At 38.4% G+C, this 13309-nt stretch overlaps 1 protein-coding gene across 1 annotated transcript in view; it reads left to right on the top strand.

Annotated features, from left to right (window-relative positions):
* Positions 1-13019, top strand: part of SLC7A6 (solute carrier family 7 (amino acid transporter light chain, y+L system), member 6) — a 23227-nt gene extending 10208 nt beyond the window's left edge. The window contains exons 5-9 of the mRNA XM_008944710.1: positions 8983-9086; positions 10124-10220; positions 10493-10642; positions 11367-11550; positions 12836-13019. Coding sequence (XP_008942958.1) covers positions 8983-9086; positions 10124-10220; positions 10493-10642; positions 11367-11550; positions 12836-12930 — 630 coding nt within the window. The 3' untranslated portion in view covers positions 12931-13019. The remainder of the gene's footprint in view (positions 1-8982; positions 9087-10123; positions 10221-10492; positions 10643-11366; positions 11551-12835) is intronic.
* Positions 13020-13309: the final 290 nt, after the last annotated feature.

Here is a 13309-nt window from a genome sequence, read left to right as displayed (position 1 = left end):
GAATGGGTGGCCAGGTAAAGGAGGCATGATGGATGCCTGAACATTACTACGCGTGTCAAACCCAGGCCTAAATTTTTATGATTTTTAGATACACTTAATTTTGTTATTCTTTGACATTATTCTGCACCAAAAGTGAGTATATAGTTGTTTTGGGTTTTTTTTTGTGTGTGTGTGTGTACACGTACATATATACATATGCTGTGTAATTTTACATGGAATTGTAATACTCAGAACTGGACAGATCAGATCTTCCTCTCTAGTATTGGGTGCATCCAAACATGGAGGAGAAAAAAGGAATGTTGTAAGAATGTTACAAGCTCCTTAATAAATCCTATTGCCTGCAGAGATACTGGGTTACCAGGATGAGAATGAAAAAATATGTTTGAAATTTCCAAAGTTATTGGGTGGTTTACTACTTTTGCTAGTTTTAACGGAACTTAACCGAATGAATGACTTTGGAAGTCTCGAACCTTGCTTTTTCACTCGCTCTCAGGACTGTCAAAACACTTGCACTTAAAAGCTTAACTAATGTTCTATCTAAAGGTATTTTTGCTGAGACTTCTCATCAACTGGCAAACAATGGTCTTCTGATTGCCACTACTTAGATCACTTTTAGAATGGTATGATAAAGGTGTAGCTGAAGTTTAATATTTAACACATGACTCATTAAAGATTCCTTTTCATTGCTGATATGAATTTAATTGCCTAGTTTTATGAAACAAACTTTAAGCTTGATCTACTAATACATTAACTAGTATCATGGACCTCTGGAAGGATGTCTGTAGAGGGGAACAGCTGGCACTAAAGATCTGTTACATACTTTGGGGATATTTTACTTTGGACTGCCTCAAATGAAGTCTCATGGACTGATTGCTTCTCTGTGGTGGGGATTGCAGTAGGGGAGCACAGTAGGAAGTTCACCTTCCAATTTTGCCTGTTCTAAAAGGGAAGATCCCTTTAGTTCTGATGCTAAGCAGTGTGAGCTGAAAACCACTAACTGACAGTAATTGGGAGATTTGCTTCAAAAGTGCACTTGCAATCCAAACTGAAACAGTTATAATGGACCCATAGTTTTCTAGTGAATAGAGGAGAAAACAAAAAAAAAAGCTGATGACTGTAATGACCTGTATTTGAGACCCCTCATATAATACAGAAATGTAAAAATCTTCATGGTGCAATTTCTCTTGAAGAGAGTTTTATCCTCAGTGGAATCTTTAAGAAGACTTAGGGCATTGCAATAGACAGATGGATGAATGAAGAAAGGAGGTGAGAATTAAGCCATTCAAAAAAATAATCTGATGAAAAAGAGCCACTTTGACCTGCTCACGTATTCTGCGTGTGATATATGATGCAGATTACTATAGACTCCTTATTGCCCTCTGTAATTGTAAGGTGAAAGTTACAGTAATGATTTTCTTGAAAGAAACATGGTAGTAATATTGCTGCATGTTACGAGTCTTTTGTGTAGTAAAGCGGCAGTTAAATTTAAACTTTCCTTATTGCTACTTTGGGAAGGAATGGACTAGCTTTCTCCTAGTCATTTCAGTCAAGAGGCTTTGAGCTGGAAAGGGGAGGGGAAAGCTATTTCTAGTTTCTAAGTGATGGGAGTAAAAATTGTTAAGTAAAAGAAATGCTAATGGTGTAGTATATTATAGCGTAGTCATAGTGTTTCTTTGCACATCACCTTGAATACTGTCTCTCTTGGTGGCTGGGAAGTGAAAGAAGTCTTATCAAGGGATGATACAGAGCAAAATGATTAATGATACAGAAGTATTAGCTTCATTGTGGTATAATCCAAGTGTTGGGCTAAAACGAATGTGTTTTTTTTAAGCTCTTTTTTGTTGAAGTAATTTAAGCAGCAGCTACCTTAGACGTTCTGTAAATGCTCTTCAAACAGTTGCTGATCACGTAAAAATTGCTTCCTTTTCCAAGATTACTGTCAAGAGTTTCACAGTTGACTTCTGTCAGAAATTTTGTCTCACCTTCCTCTGTTACTGAACAACTATTTTTTTTCATCTGAGACCTCCATTGTATTTTTTGTTTTTGAGGAGGGCAGCTGGCTCCCCAGGCACTTTCTGGGCCACTTCATCTTCTAACAGGAAAGAACATCCTGGCTGCCAGTGCACAGCTTGTTACCTGCTTCCTGTGTTTGGTTGTATCTGAGTTTTTTTGATTGAGTTCAAACAATAGGTGATATTTCGCAGCTTACTTCGTTTACTTAGAAAAGCTAAAAATGATTCCTGGTTGAAGCAAACAGTTGGTTGTCCTGCATAGCTGGTTGTCATCTTTCTTGGAGCTGTAAAGCTTTGTCAGTAGATTGAGGATAATGACTTCAGTTGCATATACTGGTATGTAATACCAGTTACATCTCTGAATACCATCTTGCGAGTCCAGCATTGATCAATTTACCCTGATGTACTCACATTCTAGAGCAGACTTGCTTTGACTTGACATGCCCTCTACCACAGAGAACCAGAAATGTGGGAGGCTGTGTGTTTTACCTGCTTTTATTCTTCTTCGGTGTATAGTTTTAACAAGTGGCGAGTCTATCTTTTAACTGGATTCACCCAGAAGTTCTTAAGTTACTCTTAGACCACTTAGGTATTACTTCTCTTCCTTCATTTGGCCAGTCATTCCCTTCTTTTGTGAAGAGGAAAATCTGCTTGTCTTTGGCCACCAGTGTGATGTCTCCCTTCTTTGCTTGCACTGGCACTTCCCAGTAAAGTTCCTTTGGATGGAATGCTCATTCTGTACCTGACAGTGGAAGAACATTTCATTAGGGACAGGCAGTTGCTTCTTGGAGAGAGCTGTTCAGTACACGTTTGCTTTCTTTCTTGGAGCTCGCCATAATTCACTACCGATGCACCACTCCTCTTGGTGGTTATGTAGGAGTCTCCAGCCTTGGAGGCCAAGATGAAAACTGAGCCAGAACTTGAAAGAGTGCTACGTCATATTTTCAATATGAGAAAGGTATAAGACTTCAGAAAACACTGAACCCTTATTCTACAGCTAGCTATTAAAAATTCTAAGAGGATAAACGCTTGAGAAGATTTAGATAAGTATCTTCAGCACCTCCATGAAGACATAAATGCAAGTGTTTTCCTATTGGAGCTGACATCTGTAACCTTACTGTGGGCCTTGCAGAAGAGACATGTTAAATGCAGTAGACATGCAATATATTAATGCAGTAGAGTAATGCTGTTTTCTCATACCGTAAGATTGTACTGAGTGTCCTAAAGATGAAGGGAGAATTTCATGCTGGATCTTGCACTTGATTGGTACCTTTTTCTATAAGAAAAGGTGTTGCCAGTAGTACAGGGAGAGGTTTTGTGTGCCTGATAAAATCAGTCAACATAATGGTGGCAGAGGCAAGAATTGCAGGAAACCAGAACGTTTACATTGCTTTCTTTTGCACCTTTACAATTTTCTGACTCAGTTTTCACTTGGTGTGCACTCTTTTTTTCCTTTCTTTAATATGTGTGATGTTAAATCTAATTTGGTCAAACTCAATAGGTGTCACACAGTGTCTTGACAAATGTAATCTTGACAAATGTAATCATTTGAAGAAAACTTCATCTACTCAACAGCTGTTCTGCGTGTGCAGCTTCTTGATTGCCATAAATCAGTTTCTTTGTGTAGGAAGTAGCTCCTTAAAGGCCTGAGAGGCTAAAAAATGAGAAAAAAGACTGTAGTTGTGACCGACAAGTCGTCCTGTAATGTGGGAATGTATTTACACTCTGCCTCAAGAGAAATGTCAAAGCAGAATTGATTGCATTTCCAAGATACTTGTCAGATTGCTCATATATATTCTTGTCTTTACTGCTCTATATGACTTTCAGGATAATGCTATAGAGCTGGGCCTAGAAGAGCTCGTATGTGTGATAGGGTCTTGAAATGAGCTACATAAATAGGCTCTGTAAATGCCTTCTAAGCTTTTCCCATAGGAACATCTTTGGATAGAGTTTGGCATAAGTTCCTTATTCATGTTGGACCTCATTCTCTTTGCATTTATCTGTCTGATGGATACCGTTTCGTGCTTTGCCAGCCTAGCATGTGTTTACAGCTTCACATGCTCTCAGCGTAGTCTGGCATTTTTTGTGTGCCTCTATGTGCACTTTTTGTGTACACCTAAGAGGGATGAAATGTTTCTCATGATTCTTAACATAAATGTTGGTCTTTGTAATTGTCTATGTGCCTAAATTACTGGGTGTGAGGCAGTATCCTGTGTATTTTGTTGTGGCAACTCTTTATGTGCAGCAGTTTCTGCTGCTTTTAGTTCAACCTGTTTGTATAGTGCTGTTGTTTGGACCTTTGAAAGGACAAAAAAAGTGTTCTTGCAGACAGACCATTCACAAGTTACCAGCTGATGATCATGAGATCAAACTAACCCGAGATAAAAAGAAAATATACTTCAATCAGTCATTCATGTCTTGAAACAAAGCTGTGATTCAGTTTGTGACCATTCTTCTGGGAGTAATGTAATATTTGAGTTGTGACAAAATAAGGGCCATTCAGCTGAGAAGTGTGTAGCTGGAAGCTTCTTCCTTCATTATTATTCCCTGTTGATGGTTTGAGAACAAAAAAAGTAAATTCAGAAATAAGAGGAACAATTCCAGGTGCATGTCTTCCTACAGTGTGTGTGTGTGTATATATGTGTGTATCTTAGATGTTCAGTGGATGGGAGGGCATGAAAGGACTTTATCTGTAACTGCAGGTGCTGTCAGCCACTGAATTCTCTTACCGTTTCCTAGCTGTTAGAAGCAGTTATAGTTCAAGTCTGGACTACAGGACTTGTCAGACTGTAGCAGAGATGACAATTTAATCTCTTAATCCTTCTTGCTCTTTAGACTTTCTCAGAAGAAACCTGAGAAGAAATCCATCCCCATAGTGGTGGCTTTCTCCTGTTATGGTGGACTAAATGCTTCTGCTATAGCTGCCTCCAGGTAGGCTCCTCTGTCATCCTCTGCATACCCTTGCGAATGCTCCATTCTTTCCCCTGTTGCCAGCTCACTTGTTTTTATAAATGCACTTCACTGCTCCCAGAAGTAGTGGTAGTTAAAGAGGAATTGGTCAGGTGCTCTGTGCAGAACCCAGGTCTGGCTCATTTCTGGAGGATCTGTGAGGGTACAATTGCAGTTTTAGCAGAAAGTAGCCACTAATTCTTCTCCCTCTCCCTTTTTTTTTTTTCTCTTGGTGCGGTGCACGTGGTGTATGTGCTTGATAACTTGATTGCTTTTTGTACTTTTCTCTGCCCTTTTTTATGCAAAATAACCCTCTGACATATGCACATAGTTGAATGCTTATTGTGGCCACTTTTACTTACACTTCTGTAACACTTTCTACAAGAGACGCTGTAGAGATCTTTGGTTTTGTCATTGTTCACAAGAGAGCATGGCTCAGCCTTGGAGAAGGCGTTTCTTGGCATCTGTTAAAATGAGCGTGTAGAAGGCTTGTACATGTGTACCCTGAGGTTTAAAAGTATGTTTATTGTCTGCATAGCAATACACAAACTTGGCTGATTTTTATGTTTGAAATGAGGGTGAAACCCTATCAGAAAACACCTGCATAAAGGCAGGCGGGTCTATACTTGTCATGTTAAGCTAGCTGTTATCACTAGAAAGTTTAGCCAAACTTCAGTTACCTTTCAACTTTGTTTTCCTGAAAGATCAGTTTGCAGGTGGATCTACTTGGCAAACCAAGCTGAACTTTTTAGATCATCCTCAGTTAAAATTCTGTTTTGCATTAGCTCACTCAGGATAAAGTTAATCTCTAGAAATTAGTCCTCCACCCTTTGCTCTCTCAGGAACCCCAACTGAAACATTAGTGCATTGGACGTGGCAGTGTTTGGTAAAGGCTGTTACTAGTTGATTCTTTCTTGAAGAGTCTGACACGTAGAGATCTAGGGAAATTAATGCGTTAGACTTTGAGCTGGATCAGCAGTTGTTATGCATCATATAGCTTGCATCCAAAATACACTGAATCTGTAATGTCTTGATCTGTGTATAGTTTGTGGCAGTGATACCAAAGCTTTGCCCAAACTCTTTGTGGACTTCACTGCTCATAAGAGCGAGTGCTCTTTTCCAGGATGTGTGACACAACATTAGCATATCTAAGAATGATTGGACTTTCCATCATAGGACAGAAATGAACTTTGAGGTTAGTCCCACGCCTGGAATTCCACACTGGCCCATTACTAGATGTTTCAAAAGGAAATGGGAAGTGCCTGCAGAGAGCGAACGCCCACTTGCCTTTTGGGGGAAGAAGCTTCTCCAAATGACATATTAGCTGATTTGCAACCTGCAGCATAAGATGACATTCATGCGTTTTCTCTCTCTTCTTTAACTCTAGCTGTTAATATTACTCATCTAAATGCTTATCCTTTAGGCAACCTCACTAAACATCTTAATTCTCTAATATCTTGTTGAGTGAGTCATGTATCTTAGCTTTATAGATTTAAAAAAAAAAAAGTCCTCTAGCTGTTTTAAGGTTGGTGTCTAGGAATTTCACTTGCTGCTTGGCTTTGGAAATCATCAGTCCAGGTTTAAATCATCCTTTAAAATATTACAACAATTGCCTATTAGAATTTTCTTCTTGTCCTCATTCTTGTTCTGGAGAAGTCATCCTAATTCACTAGTTCATTATGAATTACATTTTGCTTTTGGGAAGTCAGGTTTCTTAGAGCTGCATCTAGATACAATAAGGGTCTGAGAGAAGCACTGTGGGTTCTAGTAATTATTTGTTCTTGAGCAGCAGAAATTTTTTATGTATGGTAATGTAAATGACTAGTTGCTTGTTCAGTTTCAGTTGACTGAAAATGGGTAATCCATGGTGTACAGAATGCATTTCTTATGGCACAGTCTTTTGCTAAATTGATGTTCTGATTTCAGCATGGACTACAACTCATACATGGATTAGTTCTTTTATACTTATCTCCTGTGAATTTTTATAATTTCTGTGGGACTCCGTGTCTGTGCATTTCTCCATCCCTGTGGTGAAGCTCCATTTTGAGGGAAGCTATGCTAATACATGTAAACTAAAAGAGCTCAGCAAGCGAGGTGCTTCACTAAGAACTGGGGTGACTAACACAGCTGATGCATTGACTCTGAACCTTTTGGCAGGGTGCCCATTGCAGTGATTATGTTTTTGCATTGTTCCTTAGCAGCAGGAAATCGCATCTGCCTTTGCTGAAGCTCAACTAAATCACACAAAAGGATGGAATAAATTTTGCTTTTTAGTATAGATGATGGTGCACAGCTAAGCAGAGTTGGATTCTCAACCTTAACCTGGATAATGTGCTGAACAAAGCACTTTGTCAGCCCAGACAAAGAACAGGAAACTTTAGCTGGCCAAGCTTTGTTTTATGTCAGTAAATTTTTCTTCACTTTCTGAAGATTGATGATCTGCAATCACTCATTTCACAAAAGCAAAAATTTATATTAAGTAATTTAGGCTTTTTTGATCTACAAAAACATTCAGAAAACAGATAGTAACACACTGCTCATGGTGATCTTATTCCTGGAGTAATTAAATAAAAATTTGACAACTGTTAAATCCAGGTAACTTTATATGCTACAAATAAAGGCTGAATGTCAGTCCACTTTGACTGAATTCCTTAGCTCATAAATGTTATGATGAAGACCAGTAGTTTAAAGAGGAGGTCAAGGGAGGGGTGTTTTAAAATACTAAAATATTAAAAACTGAAGAAAATGTTTATAATAGAAAAGACAGACCTGCAGAAAGCTGAACTAGTATATATGGGGTTTGTGTCTGAGGATATTGAGATCGATCAAGAGAGAGCTAAGAAAGTGATTTAGACAAAGGTTCATAAAAAGGTGTAGATTACTGCTACTTGCTGAGGTGTGAATTGTTCTAATACTCACAAAACCTCTGGCATTTGTTTGAATACCACTTACACACGAGTATGTACCTGTCTGTTTCCATAGTGATTTCATGCTGTCTAATATAGACATGGTCATTTTGCTGCCATGACTGTTAGTTTGCTTCTGTAAAAGAAATCATGGAAATTATTTAGGTACCAGCGTAGGTAGAATTGGGATAGGAAGGCTTCCACCCACATCCTCTGAGCACAGCCTGAGCATATGCTGATGTTCAGACAGGTACAATGCTCAGACTGAGATGGGATTTAGAATAGCTGTCAGTCTTCATGTATTAAATGTCTTCATTTTTTCAAACATTTTTTTTCTGATATTCTAAGTCTCTCTACCTTTTTTTTTCTCCATCCAGGAGGCTGAACAGAGTTGACCAGGGTGCTATCTTGCACACTGTTACCCATTTTCATTATAGGTCCCAGACCACTGGCAATTGATCACTCTTGCCACTGTATGTTGTCAGACTTTGATGCTCCTGGCTTCTTGGTTTCAGAGCTTGATCATGGAAAGTCACCACAGATGGCCTGCAATGTTGTCTAGCAACATTAACAAATGACTGCTAATAAGATACTTTCCGTCATTTGCCATGTTGTAAGAGTCGAGCCCTGCTGGTGGAGCTAAAGCAAAAGTTGGGACTTAGGAAACTGAAAAAGAAGGAGAATAAAATAGACTCCTAGAATAGCACCTATAAACAGTAGGTGTGTTGGTGACTGTGTTTATAATCTGCAATATGGCACTTCCCATTTTGGATATGTAACGATAGTTTTGTCCTTGATTCTTTGTAGCCACTGTGTTACACTAGAGTTCTGTAGATCAGGTAGATAATAAAATACATTAGAACATTTTGTTTTCCTTTGTAAGCATTATTTTTGTGAGCAGAAAATGTGAGTTCAGGTGCTTGGCTAAAGAAGTTTGTGCTTGTTTAGAATCTGTAAATGAATAAAAAAGCTGTGTGCTTCTTCGTGCTGCATTATGGATTGTCCATACTATATTACTATTCTTACGTATGAACTTATTGCAAAAGCTTTGACTGGTTTATGTATGCTTTGTTGCAGATATTTTCATATTTCCTTTTTCTCTTCCTTTTTATCAGACATTTGCTGACCAGGTATTTGGTATCTTCAGCTGGACAATTCCCATTGCTGTAGCCTTTTCTTGTTTTGGTGGCCTTAATGCTTCAATTCTAGCATCATCAAGGTATTTGACAAACGTTCAGAATAGTATTTACATGTTACTGTTATGCTCATCTATTATGAGAGTGGCAAAAATACTTTTGTAACTGAACCTATAACAAATAGCCACAATAAAATAAACCCACATAAATAAATCTTAACACTGCCTTATTTCCCTAAAGCATTCCTAGCTGTATGCAGAGTACAATTAAAGTTCAAATGAGTGTTGTCTGTGTCTTGAGTCCTCGGGTCTTCTGATTACTTACAGTTATCTTCCATTTTATTTGATAAGATAATTTTAGCAAGTTCTTGTTTTCAAATGTATTTTCTTAAAACTTACTTTTAAAAATGAATCATTTAAATCTTTTTTTTTTTTTTTTTCCAAGTAAAAAGTTTTAAAAGTTGCTCCTCCTATTAAGCTGCAGTCAAAAAGCTTAGGATAGAGTGTAGATGCTTTCCTCTGAGCACTGATCGTGGATGTGACTAGTGAAGGTTTTAAATAGATTTATTCAGGCATTTTGAGTTTCTTCCTGTCCATTGAATGTATGTGCCACGTCTCTGTACTGAGAACAAATATGGATGTGATCTGGTGAAGCAATCAATACAGAATAGTTTGCAGCTGATAATAAAATTACGTGAGTTTGGTTTCTGAGCATGTGTTAAGTGACCTCTATTTAGAGACCTGACAATCTCTTCTGGATGGCATTGAAAAATATTCTGTTATAAGCTGGAGTGTTTTCAGTGCTAGCTTTTAGATTTGTTCTTTTAATAGAAATTTATTTTGGTTACTGTAGATGTTTTCTGTTGTACTTTTAGAATTGCTCTATTTTAAATGGGTGTTAACAGCACGTTTCTAAAAGCATATATATCTTTTAATGGGGGTTGTACAGTGCATCTTTACAAGAAGGGTTTTGAATCCATAGTCCAGTCTAAAAGATGGAAATTCAGTGGTGTAAATAGTTATTTTAACTAGTATTGTTCTTTCATTTTCTGTAATGGATTCTCTCTCAGCTGTAGCCTCAACATCTGTTTTCTGACTTACTGTTTTTTTTTTTTTTTCAGGCTGTTTTTTGTAGGATCTCGAGAGGGTCACCTTCCTGATCTTTTGTCAATGATCCACGTAGGGAGGTTCACACCTGTGCCAGCACTGCTCTTCAATGTAAGTTAGTGCTTTTCTTTTCGGATGTTTATATGTGACTATATGAATTATTTAAAGGAAAACATCTAAAAAATCATGAGAGAAAAAAAAAGGAAAAAAGAGAGAAAAAAGAGATTTACTGTCATCAAGGTGATTTCTGAGACACTGATTATTGAGGCATAAAATCATGCCAAACACCAAGGAGTATAAGGTGTTACTTTAAGGCAAAAAGCAGCATAAATAGTAAGCTTCAAACTTTTGTTGTTCATCTCACTCTTGTTCTTTTGTGACAGTGTGCAATGACCCTTGTTTACCTGGCTGTGGAAGATGTCTTCAAGCTTATTAATTACTTCAGTTTTAGTTACTGGTTTTTTGTTGGTCTGTCTATTGCTGGGCAATTATACCTACGTTGGAAGGAACCAGATCGACCCAGGCCTCTTAAGGTAATATTTACTTAATACAGAATTTTTAAAACCCCCTCTCTTCCACATAACGTACAAGTACTGTCTAAAATCTGGACTATACGTGTTATGTCTAAAGGTTACAAATTGATCAGGACATAAAACGTGGCTTCCATTTTATATTGTACCATGGAAGCTAGCTTGCCTGCTGGATAAGAGTCAGAGATTATTGTAATAGTGTGCTTTTATTGTATGTTTGTTTGATGAACAGCCCTTCTCTTTGTCAACTGCAAAATGCCTCAGTAGGCTAACAGAGTATTTAACTTTTATTTGTGGATTAGAAATCTCTAATTAGGAATGCTGAAATTCTATCAATGTGGAGCACGTTTGGCTGTGATGGTGTTTTCAGTTCAGTATCTGATTCTCTCACCACCTTCTCATACTTTGATACTCCACATGAAAAACTCATTCTTGTTTTCTGAGTTTCATTGGATTTGTCTAAAAACATTTGATGCTGCTGTACAGTTTCTTTCAACACAGCACACTTAACCATACTTGATTACCTCTGCAATTTTTAGCAGCAGTTCTGTTCAAGAATAGTTCTGCAATTTGCTTATGGTTCCAAACAGCCATATGTACAAGAGCAAGAGCCAACAATTTCACAAAGTGGGGTTGAGAGGGAAAAATCTGTAACTGTAACCAAAACACTTGTGACTGTAGACAACAAATACTTCAATAACATTCTGTTCTCTTTTTCTGTCTCCAGCTGAGTGTGGCTTTCCCAATAATATTCTGTATATGCACGTTATTTCTGGTGGTAGTGCCACTCTATAGCGACACTATAAATTCACTGATTGGAATTGCCATTGCTCTGTCTGGAATTCCAGTCTTTTTCTTGGGAGTCTATTTACCTGCATCAAGGAGACCTCAGTTTATCAACAAGATTTTAGGTAAGTTTCTTTGTAGATGGAGATGTTGTTAGGAAAGAGGAGAGTTAAATACGTGACTCTTGGTTTGTTGATGTAAAGGCTTCTGTGGTTAGTTGACCCCAGCTAGCAACTAAGTACTCACAGAGCTGCTTGCGCACCAGCACCCTCCCAGTAGGATGAAGGACAGGATTGGAAGAACAAAGGTGAGAACACTTGTTGGTCAAGATAAAGACAGTTCATTAAGTGAAGGAAAGAGGGGGAAAAAAACCCTGCGGCTGCCAAGGCAAACACTTAACCACCTCCCACAAGCAGGCCGGTGCACAGCCAGTCTGCAAGCAGTGGCCATGTCGAAGATGCCCCCCTACATGCACACAATTCTTTCTCTACCCATTTTATCGCTAAGCATGACATCATATGGCATGAAATATCTCTTTGCCTGGTTTGAGTCAGCTCTTCTGGCCATCTCCCCTTCAAACTTCCTGCCCATCCCCTGGTTGGGAAAAAAAAGAAAAAAGCCTTGATACTGTGCAAACGCTGCTCAGCAATAGCCAATACATCCAGATTTTATTGACTGTGTATTTAAAAGACCATCCTCATTCTACAAACTTTTGTCTCTAGTTTTTATACATTTCTTTTTAATCAGATACGTGAAAAGTCTTTTCCTTAAGCAAGGTTGATGACAGTAAAAGGGCTGAACATTCTTGGCAATGCAAGCTAACGGTCTTGCTTTAATGAATCGCTTTAACTATCTTGCTTGCTTTACTGAATCACCGTTTGAAGATGTATAGATTTTGTGTCAGTCACAGATGGAATTCTGCCTTCTATGGGATTGCTGCAGTTAAGTGATACATTTTTCTCCAGCAGTGCACTGTTGTTACTGTTACAACGTGAGAAAACCATGATGAGGGATGCAGAGAGTTCATAGCTCAGCTTAGTATGCAGCAGGATGTGGTGCTGCAGCAGCTAGTCAATATGTAAATACTTCATCCTTGTCACTTTCCTGTGTGCTGTTTGGGTTTTAATATTCTACCAATTTTACACTTAATTATGGAGGAAAAATATTTTACTGCAGTTACTTGGCAGGGTGCCTAAGAAGAAAAACACCCTGGGTATCAACAGCACAGCTTTAAACATTATCTGTTTTTAAAAATTGAGTGGAACACACTTTTTGTATTATCATTTGTTTCCCTTAAGCAAAGTGAGGCAGTAATCTTGACAACAAACTTTCATTAGCCAGATGCCTGTTGTGTAATTAGAGTTGAAGTAGGATCAATTCTTCTGATTGATCTCCAATTTCCTGTTGCAGGTGCAGTCACACGAAACGTGCAGCTGCTCTGCTACTGTGTTTTAACAGAGACGGACACAAATGAAGAAAAGAAATTAGAAAGCAAATCCAACTAAAATTTCAAAGCCATTGCAAGAAACAGGAGGGAGGATAAAACAATAATGACTTATAATAAAAGGGAAGAGATGGATCTGGAAAAAATGGGAAAACCGTTTCCAGTGATCTTTCAGAAACACTTCACATCACAGAATGGTAGGGGTTGGAAGGAGCCTCTGGAGATCATCTAGTCCAACCCCTCGCCAAAGTGCGTTCACTTAGGGCAGGTTACACAGGAATGTGGCCAGGCAGGTTTTGAAAGTGTCCAGAGAAGGAGACTCCGCCACCTCTCTGGGCAGGCTGTTCCAGTGCTGTCACCCTCACAGTAAACTTTTTTTTTCTTGGTGCTGAGGTGGAATTTCCTGTGTTCCAGTTTGTGCCTGTTGGCCTTTATGCTGT

Source organism: Merops nubicus, unplaced genomic scaffold (assembly GCF_000691845.1).
Source record: "Merops nubicus isolate BGI_N331 unplaced genomic scaffold, ASM69184v1 scaffold8267, whole genome shotgun sequence".
Lineage (NCBI taxonomy): Eukaryota > Metazoa > Chordata > Aves > Coraciiformes > Meropidae > Merops > Merops nubicus.
This window is presented reverse-complemented; position numbering and strand designations above follow the sequence as displayed.